The sequence below is a fragment of the Eschrichtius robustus genome, chromosome 13, assembly GCF_028021215.1.
Source record: "Eschrichtius robustus isolate mEscRob2 chromosome 13, mEscRob2.pri, whole genome shotgun sequence".
In the NCBI taxonomy this organism is placed as follows: Eukaryota; Metazoa; Chordata; class Mammalia; order Artiodactyla; family Eschrichtiidae; genus Eschrichtius; species Eschrichtius robustus.
Window position 1 is genome coordinate 53,499,419 of NC_090836.1, and position 17,383 is coordinate 53,516,801.

General features: G+C 40.2%; 1 protein-coding gene across 1 annotated transcript; it reads left to right on the plus strand.

The window, feature by feature from the left end:
• Positions 1-16,697: 16,697 nt before the first annotated feature.
• On the plus strand, positions 16,698-17,224 carry LOC137775044 (small EDRK-rich factor 2-like). Its single transcript, XM_068560672.1, has one exon. It carries the CDS (start codon positions 16,919-16,921, stop codon positions 17,054-17,056), a length of 138 nt encoding a protein of 45 aa, XP_068416773.1. The 5' UTR covers positions 16,698-16,918; the 3' UTR covers positions 17,057-17,224.
• The last annotated feature ends 159 nt before the right edge of the window (positions 17,225-17,383 follow it).

Sequence of the window (17,383 nt, forward strand, 5' to 3'; positions counted from 1 at the left end):
GAAATACAAATTCCTAGGCTCCACCCCAAAAATCTGAATCAATAGGTCTGGAATGCTTACTGTGGTGATCATTTCACAATATATGTAAGTATCGAATCATTATGTTGTACACCTGAAAATAATATAATGTTATTGTTAACTATATCTCAATTTTTTTTTTAATCTGGATTTTTTTTTAAAAGGACCTGCATTTCACACACTCTCCAGGGGATTTTTCTGCACAATAGTTGGAGAATCACTGTCATAAATAACATGAAAAAATTTTATAGTGGCAAACTCTCAATATAAAAATACACCAAAAAGCTTTTTCCAGAAAGTTTGTGTTCATACCCCAAAAGTAATTTCAGAAAAATGGAAAAGTCCATGAATTCAGATTTGTTCCAATGTATTTTCTCTAAATTCTCTAACGAAGGCAAAATTGAGCCAAACTGTTAATATTATCACTTTCTCCAGAATCCCTAAATGAGTATCTAAATTAGTTCCTTGGAAGCATCCAAGAAAGAGGTCAATCACATCTTTGTAACATGTGAACAACACACATTTCCCATTGATGATCCCATACAGCAGACTCTAAGCAAAGAGGAATGAAACCTCCATCAGCACGAGGAGGGAAAAAGAGCCAGGCTTCTGCTGCTTCTCAAAAGGACTCGCTTCCATGTATGATTCTAATAAACACATCAGTGAGGAATAGTCTCCTTTATATTACGTGGAATCAAAAAAGTTGAACTCACAGAAGTAGAGAGTAGAATGGTCATTGCCATGGGCTGGGGGTCAGGGAAATGCGGAGATGCTGGTCAAAGTGTACAAATTTTCAGTTATAAGATGAATATAAGTTCTAAGGATATAATGTACAGTGTGGTGACTATAGTTAATAATAATGTGTTACGTACTTGAAATTTGCTAAGATAGTAGATCTTAAGAGTTCTCATCACACACAAAAAAGCAAACTAGATGATGGATGGGTTAATTAGCTTGATTGTGGTAATCATTTCACAATGGATATGTACATGAAACACGGCATTGTACACCTTAACTATGTACATTTTTACGTCAATTATACCCCCAATAAAGCTGGGGAAAATATCCTTTATAATATACAGTCCATTATATCGATTTTGACCCTATTCTATTTCATACCAGATTAACTTTGGAGGAATTCAGTGGAGTTTGGCAGAAACACTTTGAGGATGATAAAAAGAAACCTAACGTCTGCAGTGTCATTCTTTAATATGAGCTATAAAATACTGCGGGGGTGGGGAAGTGTGTCTATTCTCATCACAGAGTTGAAAAGACTTAAGCCATATGATCTAACAATAAGAAAAGATAATATAAATCCTGAAATGTAAGTGCAGAGTTTGAAAATGGCCCCTCTTACAAGTACTATACAATATGGTCAAGTTTGAAGGAAAGAAGAAAAGACAGGGCTTAATGAATCCACCTCCGCTAAAGAAATTAGTTCCCTAAATTTCCATTTCATCGTCATGACAACTAGTATTCCATCACTGCCATAGTAACCAGCTGAATAGCATTAGTCTAAAGACAAGCTCTCTGATTGGGTGACCAACGGAAGCCATTAGGAGCCGCACCACAATGCTGAACAGGCTGTTCTGCCATCACGTTGACCTATTTCTAGCCTTCCAGTGTATTTCACTTCTCCAATGTGTTTCTCTAAACCAAATGGTTTTTTTTGGAATGAGACCATTTCAAGAAGTGTATAATACTTATATTCCCCGATGTCACTGCTATATTTGAGACCATGTGTTTTCTCATTTTCCAGAAGTGTGGTAATATCTGACAGCCACTCCCTTCACCATGCCTCACAGTTTAAATACGACATCCCCTCTGTTGAAGCAACAAGGCACGCCAGCCACATCTAAACCAGATGTTGGTCGCTGGTGACAACAAGCTGCCTTCTTTGTATGATGAGGCCACTTTCAAGCTGAACTGCGAGGAAACTTGGAGGATAGGGAGTAACACTCCTGTAAAATAACAGATCTGGGGGAAGATTTATGCATGTGGCCGTACTCTCATTTACATATGCACATAAATTACGATTTACAACGCAAAGATGGTTTTTAAAAAATGCTGTCCTTTCGAAAAGCTGTTGAGTTTTTAAAAGAAAAACATTTTCCAGCTGATATTCTTGCTTGGTGCTTGCTCAAGGCAAACTGCTTATGTGTTCCTGAGCCTTCCTAGCATGTTCTTGGTAGCAGAGATACTTTGGGAAATGGATTCCACCCCCAGCCTACCCTCTCTCTAGCTGGGCGATGCTTCTGCTAGGTGTGTGCTGTTGGGAAACTTCTTGATATTTTCCAACCTACCAGTGGGCAACACTAAAGTTTCTAAAGGGAGGAACTTGAAAGTGCAATGCAGTTAGAAGGTGGGGAGTTGGGGAAGGGAGGAAGGCGACCTGTCTCCAAACTAGGTTTTGCAGAACACGTACAACTGAATATCACAGATCAATGAAAATAGTTTTCTCGTGATGCCTTGATTAATTCAACAAATAGTTCAGAGCACCTGCCACCTGGCAGAACTCTTCCAGATGCTTGAGATACATAAGTGAACAGACATGGAGCCCTGCCCATGTGGAGTTACATTCACGTTTTACATAAGATCGAGAAAATGGCAAGTGTCTCCAACCAAGAATAGAACTATTTTGGGGCGGATGATGGAAATTATGGGAGAGCCCCAACCCCAAGCCTCCCTAGGCACTGCCACTGGTGCATATTACATCCCAGCCACTGTACTGGAAACACAAAGATTAGCAAAAACAAGCTCAGCCCCTGGCCTCAGGAAGTTTACAGAGCAGAGAAGCAGAGTTGCTCAGGAATGAATGGCCATCCATTTATAACAGAGATCAAGGCACTGAAGGAAAGGAACCAAAGACCCCTCAGCCAAAGGAGATCGAGCGAGGCTTCTGGAGGAAGTGATCATTGAGATGAGGGCTGGAGGACGAAGGGATAAGGGCGTGATATAGGGTGGAGGGTAAGGAAGGGCATTCAAGACACAGACAACAGCGTGGGCTGTCCCAGGGCCCAAAGAGAGCCCAGGAAGAATGAGTGTGATGCGCCTGAGGAAGCTGGCGGGGATGCACACCCCTGACAACACCCAAACTGCAGTATTTACTAAAAAACAAATCCTTACATCTTTGTACTAAGTCAGACTGCGCTCCTTAATTAATTTAATACAATTCTACTTTAAATCTATGCATAGAAAATTCTTAGCTTTTGGTCAGAGATTATAATAAAGGGAATTTGGTTTGGTTTGGGATTAAAATAAAGAGGATTTAAATTCAATAAATAGTTCTCGAGCACCGTCTACATGCCCGGCACTAGGTGAAAAGACCAGCCACATGGTCCTCAGGGTCTATTCATACACAAAGAGCTATACAAATCCATCTAGGATATTCAGAAAATAACCAAAGAGAGAGGTGCATGCATGGGGCAACATTCACTGAACATCTGCATCTAGCCGAGCTGAGGACCTCAAATTGTAAACTTCAAGGCAAGGCCTGCCTTACTCATCCCTGTAACCCAGAGTACTTAACAGTATAAAGTAGTGCTTAGAAATTCAGGTTGTGGAGTCAGATAAAGGCAGATTCCAGGCTCAGCTTTGTTTCCTTACTAGCAGTATAACTTTGGGCAAGTTACTGAAGTACTCTGTGCCTCAGTTTCTCTACCTGAAAAATGGGATTTATTAGTTTCCTACCAAATATGATGGTTGGAAGATTAAGATGAAGCACATAAAGTGTTTTGCATAGTGCCTAATTCATAGTAAGCGCTCAAGAAACGTTAGCTATCACTGTTAGTTCACTGCCTTAGGGAAGTAGGGGTTCAAAGTACCTGCTGAATTGCCTGGCAGGACGTCACTATGAAGATCATGATTTTATTCTCAGATCTGTTCTAAGCCTTCAGAAAATTTCAGTTTTTCCCTTATGGGAAAGAATTTCCTAACAGTAGTTTTCTATGTAGCCACAACAGGAGGAGAAGTTCATTCTAAATGCATGTGTGAGAATAGAAACTGATGTACAGCTAGCAACAGAGAACAGATCTTTCCTAACATCTTACGATAACTACACCCACAAAGAATGAGTAAAAAGTTTAGGATTATGCCCTATAGGGAAAAATTTCAATAACTACTAAAATGAGCCCTTCCACACAGTTGGAACAGAGTTTACCATCCAAGAGAAACCCTCTGACCCAACATAAGGAATAACACAAGCAGAATGACTAATATTAACAGACTACATTCAGTCTCCTCAAACCCACTTAAAACTGAAAAGCACTACATGCAAATGTTTATCCTCATCACTGTTAATACTATTTTGCCTTTATAGTCATTACTTAAATGTGACAGAATAACTAAGATTCCACAATTCACACAAACACAGCAAGGTAGAGACAGAAGACTTGAGCTGAATTCTCACAACATGCTTCTTCTTCACAAAGGCATAGTCTCTGCTAAATGCATAAGAGTCAAAGCATAGGAACGAGCAATACCACAAACTCAATTTCTTCATTGCAAGACAGTACACCCTTTGCGGATCTGTTTTATAGAGTCTCAAAATTTTCAGTTTGGAAGGAACCTTACAAGACCCAGTAGCTCAACCTCTAATCTACATGATCACTATCCTGGTCACTAGATTAAAAAGGGGAAAGGAAGGGAAGAGGGATAGAGGGAGGAAGAGAGGAGAAAAGAGAGAGAGAGAATGCCAAGAATTAAACAGTTCAGGAATGAAGTCAGAATCCTGCAACTCATCACTTACCTAATTCTGTGTCTCCTCCCAGGCTGACTTCAAACCACTAATAGTCATTGGATAGGAGGTTTGGCCAGGTATAGGTAAGCCGTAGTGTAGTAAAGGCCCCAGTGGGTTCATCCTATCTTCAACGATAACTCCAGAGTGTTACATTGGAACCTTTGCAGATAATCCAGACCCACACCCAGGGCTCTGACCTACACAGCATTCTTACCAGTGACCTAGATGGGGCCATATACTATGCAATTACCATGGGCCAACGGACATCTTTCTGAACTTTTGTTGGAGGGCCCAGTATGTAACGTACTTTGTTATAACTTTTTTTTTTTTTTTTTTTTTGGCTGCGTTGGGTCTTCGTTGCTGCGCACGGGCTTTCTCTAGTTGCGGAGAGTGGGGGCTACTCTTCCTTGCGGTGTGCAGGGTTCTCGTTGCGGCGGCTTCTCTTGTTGCAGGGCACGGGCTCTAGGCACGCGGGCTCAGTAGTTGTGGTTCACGGGCTCTAGAGCGCAGGCTCAATAGTTGTGGCGCACGGGCTTAGTTGCTCCGCGGCATGTGGGATCTTCCTGGACCAGGGATCAAACCCGTGCCCCCTGCATTGGCAGGCAGATTCCTAACCACTGCACCACCAGGGAAGCCCTGTTATAACTTTTAAAATCAGGATGAAGGATAGTTCAACATGTGGCACTCAGTAAGGGTATTAAGTAAATAAAATGGGTGTTCTCTTCCATTACTAATTTCTATGCTGCTAAATTTCCCTAATGAGCAGTTCTCCATTGGAGCTTCCCTCCTTCCCTCCCTTTCTCACTCCTCCCTCCCACAAATTATAAGACATGTTTCATACATGTAGAGGAGCTCATAGTCTAATGAGTGAAAGAAGACACTTATTCCTTCATGGAGGTTTGAAATATCATAGCATTGCCAGTAGCATGAATAGTTTAGGAGCCTGGAACTCCAGATGGGGGCCAGGCACATTGCACCCTGCTGACCATAAAACAAAGTAGGAAGCTAAATGCCATGAGAGAGAATAAATTGGGACAAGAGTACTTGAGGGGAATAGATCTCTTCTGATGGGGTGATAAGGGAAAAACTAATACCGAAGGTGGACTTCTCCTGGGTTTGGGGAGGCATAGGATTTTGGTAGGTAAAGATAGCATGAGGTAATGATCTACTCTTGATTGGAGGTTTTTAAAGTGTAGATCCTGGGCCTGTAACACCACCTCCACCTGGGAACTTGTTAGAAATGCAAATTCTAGAGTCTACCCTTGCCCTATTGAATCAGAAATGAGTCTTAGCATTCTGTGTTTCGTATCCAGGTGATTCTAGTACATACTCTAGTTTGACAATAAATGATCTAGATTCAAAACTTTGAACCTGGAGTCTATGAACTTGACTGGGGAAAGAAATACATCTTCATTTTCACTAAACTCCAGCTGATATTTAGCATCTTCTTCCAATGCAGATGTAGGCAATTAACTACTATGATAATAATTAGGACCAATGCAAGGTCATTATTTATAAATGCATTCATAAAGAATACATGATATCACAGATTAAGATATTTTTATAACTGTATTTTAATATAACTCGTTTCCTTTGTAATTCTGTGTATATAGTTTTAGGCATTAAAAACATTCTGAGAAAGTGCCCATCAGCTTCACAGACTGCCAAAGAGATCTATTCCATTGTACAAAAAAATGTTAAGAACCCCTAGACTAGAAGGAGTCTAGACAAAGAAAACTGAGCAAAGGCTAAGAGGTGAGAAAATACAGGGCAGAGCTGGTATTCCATTTTGACTGCAGTGTGAGAAAACAATAAAGAGAAAAAAGGCTGAACTTGATCATCAGAACTTTTCAGCAGACTCTGGGGAGCTACTTAATCAGGGTTTTTTTTAAAGTGGGGCAAGGGTCAGAGCAGGAGAAACCCAATCAAACCAGAGTTTTAAAATAATTGCCTGGTAAATGTAAGAAGGATGGACTGGAATACAAAGAAACAGAGGTGAGAGACTAAATTTCTAATCCAGGCTTGACTAGTAAAAGCCCAAAGTGAAGAGGGTGTCAATGAAAATGGAAAAAGGAATTGAATGTGAAAGTGCTCTGAAGATTTAACGTTGAGTATGACTGAGAGGAATCAAAGATGACCCCACAGTTTAAAGTGAGGGTCACTGGAACAGAAGTCATACCAAGAAAATCAGGGAAGCCAAGTAGAGCAAGTTTGGGAAAGGAAAGTGCTAAGTTGCCTACAGGATATCCAGGTGAAAACATTCAGTATTTATTTAATGGCACTACAGTATTTATTTAACGTACTAAGGTACTAGTACAAAGGTACTAACCTTCAAGACATATTGCACCTCCTGAATAACTTATTTGGAGCTGGTATGTTTCAGATAAAATTTTTTTTGATCTCTTTGGTGTCTGAACTCTCTAGAAAGCCTCTACCAAAAGCAGCATAATTGCAAAATCTTTCAAGAGCTTTTCCCAACAGAGATTTTTATCCTGAGGGCACATGGACCTACAGGAGTTTCCGTGAACACTTGAAATTACAAAAGCAAATTTTGTTTGTGGTCACGGACATTTTTCTGGGAGGAAGTATGTACTTTCAGTACAAACTCAAAGGGTATGTGACCCTCTTTCCCCCTCCAAAAATGCTAAGAAATACTCCCTAGTCATCCTTCTAAGAAGCACTCCAAGCAAGGGAAGCCCTCTCATCCGATGGTTTTGGGAGGAGGCACAAGTCTCGGAACAAACCAAAAAAGTCTCAGTAACGATGCAGCAGCAAGATTCCAGTCATTGGTGAATGGTTCTGAGTCAGTAGATGCTCACCGCACAGTCACCAGATGAGAAAAGAGTTTGGAATTTCTTGGTCAAAATTCAATGAAGATGACACTAGAGTTTCTGACTCATCTCTTAAACCATATCTTGCCTGAATACCTGTCTCTACAAGAGCAGTCATTAAAGCCCCAACTTTTAACACTAAAAATGGTCATTTTTGTAATAACGCCTGCACTGCTCAGCTTTCCACTGTCCAAAGAAGACACACCGCACCGGCTGTGCCAGGACAGAAACAAAAGCCTCAGCTCAGGAGCTGTTGCCCTCTACTGGCTAGTTCCAAGTTACTTTCATTCCCAGTCTTCTTGCTGCCAAATGAAAGATTTTGCAATTATGCTGCGTTTGATAGAGCCTTTCTAGAGAGTTCAGACACCAAAGAGATCTCCCCAAAATTTAACAGAAACCTACCAGCTCCAAAAAAACCCTCAAAACCCATAATACCAACGTTATTAGGAACCTACAGAATTGACTAATATCACACATTTTTTGATACTCACTAAACATTTAACTCCAGGTAATTAAGACAAAAGGTGCTTTCAACGTACTGTATATGAAGTGATAACAAATAAGCAGAAGAATCCAAGATATTAGGAAATTTAAGAGTTAGGCACACAGAATGGAATAGGGAAATAAAAGCCTTGAAAATAGTTGGGTTTTTTTCCTTCATTAAAACGAACTAACTTTGTGAGGTCATGTGTGGAATACGGTGTTCACAGGAAGCTTAATAAACATACTTTTTGTCAAATATACCTCAATAAAGCTGGAAAATAACAGACTGATTACATTTTACTTTTTTTTTTTTGCCATCATCGCCTTCCTATGTAATCAATATATATGAATGACAGATGTAAGTCACCATCACCATCTGATGAGTCAGCAAGCCCTGATCAGATATACAATTAACAGGTCTTTGTTGTTAAGGAAAGGACAACTTGCTGTTCCTTTCTTCCTATAACTTAAGGAACAGAAGGAGGAAAAAAGAAAATACTGCCCAGACTAACATGTAACTCAGATGTCAGATGTTCTTTTTCCTTCCTTGGAAGTCCTTCACCTTCCTAACCCCTCAAAAACTCTACTCAAGTTACTGAAGGTTTCATAAGGGAAAGAAAGAGAGGATCACAGTGCAACCTCTCAACTAACGCCCTGAAAGACCTCCCCTTAGGCATTTTTTTGCTGCTTTGCAGTGGTGCATCTAAGGGTGTATTTAATTCTTTGAGGCAGGGCAATCCTTTTTCTCCCCTCCCTGGTCCATCCCAGTTCTTCCCCCATGGAAGCAAAAGGAAAGCCCTGCAGGTAACCAGACCAATTCTACTCCAATCTTCTCAAAGTAGTATTATTTCTTCCAAGCATTTAATACTTTCCCCAAGAAGAATTTAATTATTGGCAGCTAATTGGTTGACAATTTTTCTATATTGTTACAAGTCTCACTTGCAGGTAGTTGCAGTTTGACAATCAGTACAATTTTTTTTGAAGCTGGGTATCTTTAGCTGCTGTAGGTCCTACTTCCTTGGAAGTTAATTCCTTGAGGACACAGACATGAAACTTTTCCTCAAAATCATCCATCCCTTTAAAAAGAAGCAAGACCGCAGAGACTCAACTTTGATAAAATGAAACATTATTGCTCCTGGAGATTTGTGCTGGTTTTAAAACTAATGTTTAAAAAAATATGTAAAGAATCGCCTTCTCAAGCTTTCCAAGGACAACTGTACTTGCTAAGCCAGATGGTTACAAACACATGTCTCAGAAACTGGCCTTGTTATTGAAAAGCACAGTTGAAAAAATTATGCAAATAAGTCATTGTGTCTGCATTAATGATTTACTGAGGAATTGTATGATTCCACATCAATTTAGCCATATACAATTGGGTCAGAAAGTTTAACCGGCATGCCCAGACTATGTCGACAGGAGTGTTAAATGAGGTCACATGGATTTATTAATACCCATTTTAAGAAAACTTCAACTCCCCATCCTGCATAACTGCAGGAATTCCAGGGTCTTGATAAATTCCTTTCCTTGCTGTTTCTGGGAATCAGGACCCCACACCCCAGGTGTCTGTGGCCTTAGCCACAGGTCTGCTCCTCATCAATCCATGCTGTATCTGCACAGGTTATCCACTGCTCTGCTGCAAACCACCTCTTACAATTTCTGGAGTCAATCTCCCTCCAGCTACTGCTGCCCACTCCTGATCTGCTTCTCCCTAAGCAAATGCAGAGACTCTTCTTTTAGTTCTCTGATGACACTGCTCAGCCCAGCTGCAACCTTTAGGAAAGACATCTCTCAAAGTTCAGGAAAATGGAAGGAGGCATCACAACACCAAGAACACTTTAAAGTTGTACTGGTTGTGGCTACTCACAGCCCAGATACACCTCCACATCTCTTATAATAGTGATCTTCAGACTGGGACTCTACCACTTGGGGTATGTGAATATTTCCCGAGAGATATGAGGATAGGGGTCATTTCCAGGAAATCAATTTCAGATCCTCAACTTCTGTATAAACTCTTTTCCCCAAATAACCTATCATAAGGCACCTTCACAGAGATTAAGCTGCTTCTTTCTAGTTTCTCCTTTAATAACTGCTCTTTTCCTATGTAAAAGCAAACTCACTTCTCACCCATAAGTTTACGTGGTATATTAGAAGATTTTCCATGAGCTTTTCATGTTTCTGTAGCTCTTGAGAGAGAGGCACTAACTGCCCTTAATTCTGGACTATCTTTCAAGGATGTTTGTGTCCTGGTGAGTATCCTTGGAACACAGGATGCTCCCTTTATCTAAAAAGCAGACATGTTTACTGTTATGGGTTGAATTATGTCCCTCCCCACAAAAAGATTTTGAAGTCCTTATCCCCAGTACCTCGGGATGTGACTTTATTTGGAAACAGGGTCGTTGCAGATGTAATTAGTTAAGATGAAGTCATACTGGAGTAGGGCGGGCCCCTAGTCCTATATGACTGGTGTCCTTATAAAAAGACAGCTATGTGAAGACAGAAACACACAGAGAGAATGCCATGTGATGATGAAGGAAGAAACTGGAGTTGTGCAGCTATAAGCCGAGGAATACTAGAGATTGCTAGCAAACCACCAGAAGCTAGGAAGGCAAGGAAGGATTCCCCTACAGGTTTCAGAGGGAAGACAGCCCTGCCACCATCTTGATTTCAGACATGTAGCCTTCAGAACTGAGAGACAATAAATTTCTGTTGTTTTAAACCACCCAATTTGTGGTACTATGTAAAGGCAGCCCTAGGAAACTAATACATTTACTGTCCAGAATAACAATGTCTCACTTGGGCAAGCGGAAGTCATGCTTATTGACCATTAAAAAGACTTGGGTTTCCTAAGGTCAGAATTCTCTCCTGAAATGCAACCTATTGCATGAGCAGGCATCCATCTGGGCCCATCCACATTGGCCCTGCGGGAATTGGGGCTCAGAAAACCAGTGCAAAAATGGTGATATTCCGGCTACTGCTACTGCTGTAATTTCTCCTGTGTTCTGCCAGCATCCATGAAACTATGGCAGGGTAACTTGTAAAATATCAGACCCTTCACAGTTCTTAACATGAGGTATTACTGAAGGGTGTAAAGATCTCTGCCCATCAAAGGAACATTTAGACAATCTATTTCATTAACCAAGTCACCATAAACACGGTACCTACTCATTTCATTGAAAGAGATATTTCAAATAAAATGTTCAAATAAAATTTCTCATATGTAAGTCATTTGGTCATTAGACTCAGAGCCTTATGGTAACAGAAAGAACATTTATATATATAATATGCTGAGAAGTATTTAATAGGGTGATCAATAAGACTTTTAAGGAAAAAATCATATTAGAATAAGATTCTATGGGAGAAGTAGAATGGAGTTCAGGGAGCAATATAATATTTCCAATTGTTACAAAGCTTATTAAGATATTTTTAAACATGGAAAATGGTAGCTACCAAGTCTCTATTGTACCAAGATTTCACTGGATACATTTAAAAGAACAATTAACATATTATTTTAACTGTCAGTATCTACAATGCATGATAAAGTGCATCATTTGAGACATTTAAATGTAATGAAGAGGATTTCGGATTTAAAAAAAAAAAAAATCCATCAAGGTATCATGGTTTTTCTAAAATTGGTAGGGAGGTATACGAGTAAAACAAGTTTGAAGACTACTCATTGCCTTCCTGCTTACAACCCCCTCAGCTCTTGGCCTGCCTGGGTGGTCGGAGCGGGCTCAGCTCACTACCAGCACTAACCGAGCAGGCCCCATGTATGCCATGGTTGACTGTTGTATCACCATCCTTGGCATAGCTGATGTTTAATAGTTGTTAAATGAATACATGTTGAATACTAGAAAGGAGTCATTCATATCCTCTATCTGCTTCTGCTTTGGGGATCGATTGCTCTATTGGCCTAGCCTGGAGTGACTGAAACCAGGATAACTCTGGAGTCAAGGGGTGTCCTACAGCTGCCAGATCTTGACACATCAAAAATGAAATGAGTCTAGACCTAATCTAGAAGTTTGATCAGCTGAGTCCTTATAAATCTCAGATCAAATGAGGCATCAGATTTTCAAATTTAACTGAATTTTGGAATTACTCTACAGTTTTTAAGACCTGCAAAAGTCCCCTCGGGACAAAGTTAGCCAAAGTCCCAATGACTATATTCCTCTGCTAGATCAATGTCAAGTGCCATCCTACATGTTCCTGCTGTTGCCACTGCACAGCTAAGCAGTCCTCTTTCAGAATGTACCTCAACACAGTTGCCTCTCATGCCCCTCCCTGAGTTCTACCACCACCCAGAATCCTGCCCCCAGGTGCTGACATTAGGTAGGGGCTACAGAAAGCAGAACCCACTTGCATCTCCCCAATTTCTAGCATTGATATTTTACACATACCATAGGGTTTTAAATTTAAAGTATCCCAGAAACAGATTTTATTATCAAAAGCAGATTGAAAAAATATGCAGACAAGTCAAAATATTTGCATTTAATGAAGCCTCATGGATTTACAAGATATCAAGAGAAGTCTCCAAAGGCAGAAGTGCACGTCAAGCCTATTTCTTCTGACTCATTTCCTCTAGAGAAGCAGCTTAGAATTATTCAGGCAAAAGGCCATGAAATAATTGCATTGGTAGAAAAAGTAGAGGGGGAATTGCTAAACTCCACCTACAGGGCTTTCTTGGGAAGTCACATGGTATGTTGTTTCTTTCTCACTTAGATGGGGAAAAAAAGAATCTATTTTCTTAAACTTTTACTTAAAGGAAAAACAAAACCAGAAGTTAATGTAATGTTTTTATACAGACGAATTATTGAAAACAGACTAAGAATGATCTACTTAATAGTAAAAAATTATAGTGAAAATACACTCGGAAAGATTTTAGTTCTGAGTAGCTTTTCTTGTCGAATAATCTACTAGATACATACAGCACTGCTTGGCTGTAGTTGGCTAAATGTCTTGTGTGCTCATGAAGTGGTTGGGCTTTTTGTGGTCACCCCATTAGTGTCAATACTGAACTTTTCCCCTCTATGGATTCCTTTGCAACTGCCTGAAAAAAAACGTACTAGTTGTAAAAACAATCAAAATAAATACTTGCAGATGCTGCTTTCCAAAATTGGGTCAGAGACCACTGGGGTATGTCCTGGCTCCCTAAGGCATGGGAAAAATTTCAGTGGCTAAAGTGGAATTGCTGGAAGGTACTGGAAATTAAAGAAGGGAGGGAGTGAGGGAGGAAAAAAGCAGAGGAAAAGAGTTAACAGTAATTGAGAGAGAAAATCAACCATGAGGAAGAAATAAGGGAAGGTCATTAATATTTATATAAAAGTGTCTATGACAAGGGGAAAAAATGGCTGCTTTGTTTCAAATTCGGGGTTAAACCTAAGAGTTCGGAGAAAGCAGAAATCCTTATAAATTCTTATACACTTCTTTAAAAACTCCCCAGTCTCTGGAAGATACTATACAACTAACTCATTATTTTAAAAACTGGCAAAACAATAAAGCATTTATCCAGCCATTCCTATATGAACTGTTCTTCAAGGTAACCAAACAGTTGGAGGTGAAGTTCCTCTTTGTAGAACGTTTCTGTCTAATAAATGAAAATGGAATGATATAATTAGAATATCACCGTTTTATAACCTCTAGTGATAAAACCGATTTAGTAATGCCAGGTATTAGCCGCCTAATAAAACACACAACACTTGCTACCAAAAAGGAAGGAAGGAAGGAAGGAAGGAGGGAAGGAGGGAAGGAGGGAGGGAGGGAGGGAAGAAAATAAAATATTGAATCTGACCAAACATCTTGATCTAACTCCCAATATAAAGGTGAAAAAAGAGAATAGAAAACATGTTAAATGATGGTTTGAGGATACCATCAGCAAAACCCTGACTGTGAAAACTTCATAGGAGAAATGAACTAAACATTTCAATCAAAAGGCAGAGATTGTCAGACTGGCGAGCACAGAGTTGGTTACTGCTCTTTTTAATCAGTCTTCTCTCTTTAGTTCTCACTACAGACACTTTAAAAACAAAGATACAAATAAATGAAAAGTGAGAGGATGGAAAAAGACATACCATGCAAACAGGAAACATAAGCAAGCTGAAATGGTCATAAAAATATGAGGGAAAAAGGACTTCAAAGCAAGGAGTAGTAATGGAAATAAAGTGGGAAACTTCATAATGATAAAATGGTTAATACATGAGAAAGACAGAAAAACTATAAATGCATATGGGCCTAATAAAAGGGCTTCAACATACAAAATGCAAAAAACCGACAGAAATAAAGAAATCCACAGTCACAATTAGAGATTTTAATACACCCCTCTCAGTAACTGATAGAGCAATCAGACAAAAAAAAATGAGTAGGAAAACAGAAGAAGTGAAATGATGCTACCATCCATCATAAAAATTTGGGAACGAAGACCCACAAAGATTCTAAAATAAGTAGAGTGGGTGGGTTGGTTAGACATTTATCTGCCTCCTCTGCTAAACAAGTTCTTTAAGTACCGTTCAAACTTAACGACTAAGCACAGGTTTGTCACCAATCTGAAGAGAAAGACAAGAACAGGAGAGGTGCTGAGTTTAAAGAAAGAGTGGTCCATCTTTTATTAAAACAGCATTCAAACTCAAGTAAGTTTGCAAAGCCTTTTTTTTTTTTTTTTACATGCGTGATGTCACTCCATTCTTACACATCCTTTGAAAAAGACAGCCCACGTTTCCTTATCCCCATTTTACAGATAAGGAAGTCAAGCTCAGAGGCTCACTTGCCAAAGAAAATTGCAAGTTTGCTGTTAGATCAAAGGGTGAACTTATTTTGACGATCACCTGACTGATTACTGGGAGTGAGGTTGAAAATACCAAATATTTTCTTTCTTGAAAGTAAATTTTCTCCAGTATGTCCAAACATACAAAGTGATTATATAAAGGGTATTGGCTCCTCAGTTAAGAATTCAGCTTTATTGTCACACACTCCCTAAAATGACATAGTCAGACACCAGGTTGGACCCAAAGGACAAAGTCGTAAAATTTACCCGGTGTCCAAACAGCATCCTGAAATGAACGCTCCTTGATGGCCTTGTTGGCAAACAAGTGTTCACTACACTCCTGGTTACCCATAAACATCGATCAAGTTGTGGTTTAGAAACATATTTCAAAGCAAGCAGTCTGCAGAAAATATGAGGATGTACTCTTCCAATTAGCAAAGCACAGACTTTATAGATCATTTCATTACTGATTTTAAAGGACAAATCTCAGAGTAAAATGACTTTGTTTCTTGGCCTGAACCAAAATATGTTTAAAAATAAATATACAATTGAAATATGTTCTAGGCGAGGACTAATTATTTAAGTATCGTATATATGTTTTATTTACACTCGCCTCCACGTTCCACTGAAGCATATTTCTTTTAGGTACACGGGAGACCATATCATTAAGGCTAATGGTGGTTTTACCTAGGGAAAAAAAATACATGAACGCCAAGGAATATTTTTCAGCTTCTCAGCAAAACACGAAAGGGAGGAAAAATGACTTGACTTTTTAGTTCCAATTGTTTTCAATTTTTTATGTAAGTTCAATGTTGTAAAATCGGTCCAGATTTTCACAGAACCTGAGTGAATAAAATGCAGAGGTAAATCACTACTTTCTATTTAAAAGCAAACTGGCTTTTTACAAATCATATGACTTTAAAAAAAAAAAAAGGAAAAAGAAAGAAAAGAAAAACACATGTTCTCCCCAGAAAACAGGCCAGTGGGTTCTTGCACCAGGGAGTCCAGGCTGAGTGGGCAGGCCTCCTACATGGGCTCAAAGGGGCTCTCCGGTCTCTGCCAATGTTGCCAGCTTGCCTGCTGTGGCCGCCCAGTAAAAACAGTGGCTGCGTCCAATCATGAAAAACAGGACTGCTCTGATCATTACGCTGCACACAAGCTTTGAAGGAACTATCAAATAGTTACAACTCAATTACTCTTTGTGGCTTATTTTTATTCTGAATCAATAACCTAGAAGTGAAGGTCTCCACAGCCCATTATGGTTTCACTGACCCATCTCCTTCCCCATGAACACCTACTGAAGGAAAGTGTTAAGGAAGCATGTGTTAAGATGTAACACTGCTTCTAAAAATAATGTGGAGGAAGACAGCCATGAAACCCAAGTTCAGATGTGCTTAACTGCAGGGTTGATGGCTCAACTACGAAGAGGTCTTTTGAAAGCACAATTGAGTTTTACCAAGTAAAAGGTATCAAGACCTCCATTTTGATTTTATAAAAGTAGCCTAAGTTGCGTAAAAGTGGCTGAAAAACCAAGACTGCCTGTTTTTTCAGCCTAAAAATAACCAGGGAATAGAGCCAAACATGAACATACATTTCAGCAGAAAGGTGAAAGACAGAGAGCCAAGCAGATTATACTCTGAAGAAGGAAGAAACCCCACTTAATGGATTACGCTAACTTTAAAACAGAGTGAAAAATTGAAACTTTATAAGGGTAAAAGCAAACGCAGCTAGGTGTGTAGATCACCTCAACAGAAACCATGGCTATTAAAGTTGCCATGAGTATCTTTGGAATCGTTAAAAACCAAATGCTAGGAGCCGCTGCCGTCGCCATGACCCGTGAGCACTGAGACCCCCCCCTCCTCTTGCCCTTTTCCATCCTAAACACGACTGCCGAACCTCGGCATTGACCTCGTTTTGGCTACCCCAACGAGACCTTTCTCTAGGAGCGCTGTTTAGCGACCCTCACACTTGGAGCCCGGAAATCGACCCTTTGCCCACCGAGACACTTCTTGAGAACCTCCCCACCTCGTCAGGCAAAGGCCCTCCCCGACGCTCTGTGGCGGTAACCAGCGCGAGCTCGCCCGCCAGAAGAATATGAAAAAGCAGAGCGACTCGGTTAAGGGAAAGCGCCGAGATGACGGGCTTTTTGCTGCCGCCCGCAAGCAGAGGGACTCGGAGATCATGCAGCAGAAGCAGAAAAAGGCAAACGAGAAGAAGGAGGAACCCAAGTAGCTTTGTGGCTTCGTGTCCAACCCTCTTGCCCTTCGCCTGTGTGCCTGGAGCCAGTCCCACCACGCTCGCGTTTTCTCCTGTAGTGCTCACAGGTCCCAGCATCGATGGCATTCCCTTTGCCCTGAGTCTGCAGCGAGTCCCTTTTGTGCTTCCTTCCCCTCAGGTAGCCTCTCTGCCCCTGGGCCACTCCTGCGGGTGAGGGGGTTACCCCTTCCCAGTGTTTTTTATTCCTGTGGGGCTCACCCCAAAGTATTAAAAGTAGCTTTGTAATACCAAAAAAAAAAAAAAAAAAAAACCAAATGCTAGGCTACCACTCTGATTCACCTT